The 6000-nt window shown below is 34.1% G+C and overlaps 1 protein-coding gene across 1 annotated transcript; it reads left to right on the top strand.

Annotated features, from left to right (window-relative positions):
• The first annotated feature begins 232 nt into the window (after positions 1-232).
• Positions 233-2308, top strand: LOC120355160. The gene is made up of 2 exons (XM_039443482.1): positions 233-598; positions 1876-2308. The coding sequence occupies exons 1-2, from the start codon at positions 233-235 to the stop codon at positions 2248-2250; spliced, it is 741 nt and encodes a 246-aa protein (XP_039299416.1). The 3' UTR covers positions 2251-2308.
• The last annotated feature ends 3692 nt before the right edge of the window (positions 2309-6000 follow it).

The following is a 6000-nucleotide window of genomic DNA, read 5'->3' on the forward strand; positions in this document are numbered from 1 at the left end:
GTGAGAATTCGAGTGCATTGTGAGAATTTGATATTTTTTCTCTGAATACAGCTTGCTGTACGTGTAAGAATGCGTTTGTATGTCAAGGATGTGACAAGCGGGAAAATGCACTATCTCTCACTCATCCTAAAACAGAGAGAGAGGAACGAATGAGTATAAAAGCGGTGGTCATTGGATTTGCCAGCTTCATTTGACCACTAGTCACGTTTTCGCACATATCCTCGCTATCATCATGGAGTCCACACGTGAGCAGTACATCCTTCCGGATACACCTCCTCAACAAGAGCCATCATTCCCATCTTACTGGGCAGCACAAGCTGCGCGGAAGAAGAAGATTCCTTCTACCAGTGCTGCTCCCCCTGCTGCTGTCGCTGCTGCATCCGACCCCGAGGAGTCGCCCCTGAAGAGATGTGGAGTCTTCGTGGAGAGAGGGATGAGCAGCGATGAGTTCATTATACCAGACACACCACCATCTCATCTGGGATGGGCACCGAAGCGTGTGCCACTAACAACAATTACCACCAACAGGCAGCAGGGGAAGAGAAAGCTACAATTTCTGGAGGAGGATGAGGAGGAAACCAACTTTGTACCCTCAAAGGTTAGTTATCTCAAATATTATTAATATGTAATGTGAACAGATAATTTTAAATCTTTATATGTTGTCATCCAAAAGCTTGCTAGTATCTGATAAATTTCTTACTGAGAAAAACTAATTTCCAATGTTCACATTACATGTACTCACATTGGAGTTATTGATGAATCTGATTTGAAAGACAATTTCTTGATAACGAATATAGGAACTTAATTCAACTTTAGAGTTCAGTTAAGATGTATATTCGACTACATGAATATGATGATTTCATTGATATATTCATTTGAATTGAGCATAAATTGTTTTATGAAATCAAGAAATATAATTATTTGAAGTGATTAGGTTGAATGCATGCTAATAAATACTTTAGTGAGAAAAAAACTAATTTCCAATAGATGTCTTTGTATCACATGCATGCACAATGTGATATTAAATGATTAGAGTTCAGTTAAGATGTGTATATTATAATGAATACTTTTTGAAATTGAACTGATCAAGCTTAGTAGTAGTTCAGTCAAAAATTGAATAAGATGAATATTTTGATTTCATTATTATGATGCTTACATATTATTTGCTATAATATTGAAGTGATGTGTTAAGAAAATTACTGATTTAGTTGATAGTTATATTGTGATATTAAATGATTAGAGTTCAGTTAAGATGTGTATATTATAATGATTACTTTTTGAAATTGAACTGATCAACCTTACTAGTTGATTAGAGTTCAGTCAAAAAATTGAATAAGATGAATATTTTGATTTCATTATTATGATGCTTACATATTATTTGCATTTTTTGCTATAATATTGAAGTGATGTGTTAAGAAAATTACTGATTTAGTTGATAGTTATATTGTGATATTAAATGATTAGAGTTCAGTTAAGATGTGTATTATAATGATTACTTTTTGAAATTGAATGATCACCTTACTAGTTGATTAGAGTTCAGAAAAAAATGAATAAGATGAATATTTTGATTTCATTATTATGATGCTTACATATTATTTGCATTTTTTGCTATAATATTGAGTGATGTGTTAAGAAAATTACTGATTCAGTTGATAGTTATTTGTTGCAATGAAGAGTTTGCTATTAATTTGATTACTATTGGATTCTGCAAGAAATATTATTTCAATAACTGATATTACTCACTTTGTGTAGAGAATGTCTTGTCAATCTGATGATATCAAGTTGAGATTATGACAATAATCTGTTGATCACAAGTAGTTGATAATCTGTAACAAATTATAATAAAGTTACTAATCATAGATTTTCATTCAACAGAAACGTATGTCTGAGAACACCTCCATGGCTCCTCTACTAGAGGAGGCAGCCGCGCGGGATGATGATGAGGACTTCATCACACTCATCAATAAGCCATCACCAAAACCGTGGATGCCTCTCCGCGAGCTGGCGGAGGATGTTCCACATACTATCATCTCCGTGCAGGAGGAAACGAACCATCATGGCAGACGAATTATTTTGAAAATTAATATCGCTTCTACAAAGAAAATCTCTGAGGTATACCTGCCTCAGAGATTTTCTTCAATAATTTCACCTTGTAAAGTTGTTAAATTTAATTCTAAGTGTAAAAATTTAGGAATAGTAGTGAAGCATATAACCGCTACATGGAGCGACATTAAGATTGTTAAAATGTAACAATCTTATTCTCATAGCATGTAGCGGTTATATGCTTCACAAGTAGTATATAATGTAAATATTGTAGTGTTTGATAATAAATTGTAATATGTTTTTAAAAAAATTGTTCTTAATTCTCACCTGTCAAAGAAGATGTAGAATAGTACACTGTTCACGCAAGAATAGATCCTCTTGTAACTGAACACTCAATGACTGTAGAATAGTTCATGCAAGAATAGTAATGCTTTTGTATAGTCATTGAGTGTTCAGTTACAAGAGAAGCTATTTTATAGTTGCTGCTGCGCGCCATGCGCATGCACCACATGCAGTCTTGACCTTGTTGCGAGATTCTCCTCCATCTGTTTGCGCTATACACTCACTATAGATATTGCAATCTATTTTTATCAGTATGCTTACAACACTTGAATGGAGATGTTGTGCAATGAAGATAATTGTATGGAGAGTTTTATTTGTTCTTCTCTTTATAATATGTTGTGTGAATATGCTATTACTTTTCCATATTGCTTTGAAAAAATATGATTCAATGCAAAATGATAGTAAGAGAATATTGGAATCTATACAAAATGTACGAAATAAGATTAGGGATTTGGAAACACCTCAATTGATGCAGGAATCACTGCTAGTAAGAAATCATACATTATCTTATATCAAATCATGTGTCAATTCATCAGATGCTTCTCTCGATGTTAGTCTAAGACATTGGTATAGATTTATGATTGATGAATGCTCAATTCTTTGCAATTTCTACAAAACTTACAACATACTTAACAAGTGTGTTAATAAGACACATCATGATGATAGAAAATTGTATTCCCTATTGATTAAAACATACCAACTTTGTAGTAATATAAAAGCACATAGTGAGACAATTTCTTGTCTCTCGATTGAGGTAAGTGTTTGATTAATTAACCTCAGTCGATGTTCAACTATTGAGTTGAAAGGTAATGAAAAATGGTATGTAGAAGAAAGTTATCTTCTAGGAAAAGAGGTAAAGGAATCTTGAGTTCGGCTAGCAAAATTGTCAAAGGTATAGCGGGTACTGCGGGGGACATTACATCAACTATTATAAATAAATTAATAAACGTATCACCATTGAATCCCATTTCCCCGGGTACCAGTGGTGTGGGCCTGGCACCAAGGTTAATGAAAGGTAAAGAGGGGGGATCAAGGTATAAATTCATTAGATAGAGCCTGTAAGGTACATGATATAGCATACACTCAAAATAGTGATAATAAGTCGCGAGCGATTGCAGACAGAGCTCTTGCAAACACAGCATGGGAAATATTCAAGAATCCAAAATCATCTCTAAGTGAAAGAGCACTTAGTTATCTTGTAACAAACGTGATGAAAGCTAAAGCAGCGTTTGGTGTGGATTGAGAAAGAAGAAGAAGAAGAGCACAAGTGTTGGGAAAACTCATAGCAGCTCGATAAGGAAAAAAGCTATTGCTCAGTTGAAACAGCATATTGCAGGTAGAGGTTACTATTTGAAACCATACCCTCCAATCTCGAGTGGTGGTCGTATTTTGATTGGGCCCAACCCCACATCCTCCTCCTCCTCACCATATGGTGTAAGTTTATTCCCAAAGAAAAAAGGAGTCAAAAAACGTAGAAAGACAAAGAAGGTGAAAAAATGAATATCGATGGTGAATTGTCCAATCACAATCTAATAAAATGGTGTAAATTATTACAAATTCCCCTACAAGGTGTATACATGATAGATACATTACCTAATAAAATTCTAAAAAATGAGAATTGTATTGTTAATTTAGACACTCAATCCGGACATGGCACACACTGGGTTGGTTATAAGAAACAAGGATCAAATGTTTACTATTTTGATCCAATTGGTAATCTACAACCACCTTATGAATTGAATGAATATTGGAAAAAAGAAACAGGTGTGAATATTTTTTACAATGTTGAGCACATGCAACCATTACATACAAATATATGTGGACACCTTATGCTCTTGTTTTTTGCGAACCAGTTGTAATCCAGTATTTGTACCGAAAACATATAAGATGGTTGTTATTACATTACGATCTAGATCAAGTGATCTCTATGAACATTTGCAAGAGAATCTCGATTTGGATAAAAATAAAGAATGGGGAATTGGATTGATTAATTCCTGTACTTACAATAGCATTGCAAATGTTATAAAAGGTAAAAATTCTACCTTCAAATATGGTGATAAATTAATTGATCTTGATACGGTGCATATGAAGTTGATGACATTATATTAGCTTAAAGAGTAAATGAATAGTGACGAAAAGAAACTTAATATAAGAGCTAACACAAATACTATGAAGCTCGAAATTCATTCTGATAAGCCTATTGACTTTACATCATCTACTTCAATAGGAAAAATGCTTGGTTTTGATAATGCTATATTACAACCGAATAAATGGTATTATTCTCAGCATTTAGTTAGCATAACAAATATTAACTCTATTGTAGTTGAGTGCAATAGCGTGTGGGAGTTACTCCGATGGCAAACAGAAACATATTATATACGAGTTCTCCTAGAGTACCTAGCGGGTATTTGATAAATGAAACGCCTAATCCGATAATCTATATGCCTTTAAACACACATAGAATTCAAAGCATTAATGTAAAGGTAACCAATCAAGAAGGATCGTTTATTGATCTCCGAGGAGATATAATTACAATTAGACTTCACATTCGTGAAAAACAAAGAACTTGAAATGGGATTCCTAGTTTTCAAACCTCGCACTAGCATTTGCTCACAGAAGCTCATTAGAGACTCGAACGTGATAGAGTCAACACCTAAAAAAGCTGTGCTATATCAGCGAAAAGCGCGAGAATATTGGAAAAGTTGGGATTTATAGTAGATTGGCGTCATGTACGGCGCAGCAATTAGTGGAATTCTCGATGGTTGAATCTCAACTCGAGTTCTATAATGATATTACTAAATTTCAGTTCCATACTCATACAGTATATTTGGGTCAAGAAATTAACCCTCAGATGAAGCTCGCATCCATGTGGCTTCTATGGATCAGTACAGCCTTCCATGCAAATCATTTATATTTATTGAGGGGGAGTGAAGTGTACAAAACCAGCTGCAAAGGCTGGGGATGCTCCGATAGAAGCTAAGTATATATTATCCAGTAACCTCATTGGAAATCTCTTTGATGAAATTCGATATGAATTGGCTGGGCAACAAATTTCTAAATCAAGACTAATTGGATTAACATCAACAATTAAAGCTATACTAGTGAAAAATATGTTTGATAAGAACACATATCACTTGGCCGGGTTTGACAGAGCAGGATATACACTGAAAGATAATAAGTTTACATTCTGTGTACCTCTTAAATTAGTTTCACCATTTTTTGAAGACTTTCAAAGAATAATTTTAAACTTGAAACAAGAACTTGTATTATTAAGATCGCCAACAGATCTCAATTGCATCGAGTCTACAGAAGCAACAAACGTTAATATAAAAATAACGAAGCTTCAATGGAGAATTCCCTATATTACTTTAGAAGATCATGTGAGGTTGAAATTTTTGAGATTGCTCAATGCTGATACACAGCTGAAGCTGAGCTTTCGTCATTGGGAGATTTCAGAATTACCAAATTTACAAAATAGCACTGTTCATTCTTGGGCAGTAAAAACCGCATCCCATCTCGACACACCAAAGTATGTTGTTTTAGCGTTTCAAACAGATCCTAAGAATAAAATTAATAAATCAATCTCAGAATTTGATAGTTGTAATCTTCAAAATG

The sequence above is a fragment of the Nilaparvata lugens genome, chromosome Y, assembly GCF_014356525.2.
Source record: "Nilaparvata lugens isolate BPH chromosome Y, ASM1435652v1, whole genome shotgun sequence".
NCBI classification, from domain to species: Eukaryota; Metazoa; Arthropoda; class Insecta; order Hemiptera; family Delphacidae; genus Nilaparvata; species Nilaparvata lugens.

Excerpts from the sequence above, each read along its gene's own strand:
- LOC120355160 (XM_039443482.1), top strand. The coding sequence starts at position 233 with ATGGAGTCCACACGTGAGCAGTACATCCTTCCGGATACACCTCCTCAA. Across the intron at positions 599-1,875 it reads CCAACTTTGTACCCTCAAAG|AAACGTATGTCTGAGAACAC; the intron begins GTTAGTTATCTC and ends TTCATTCAACAG.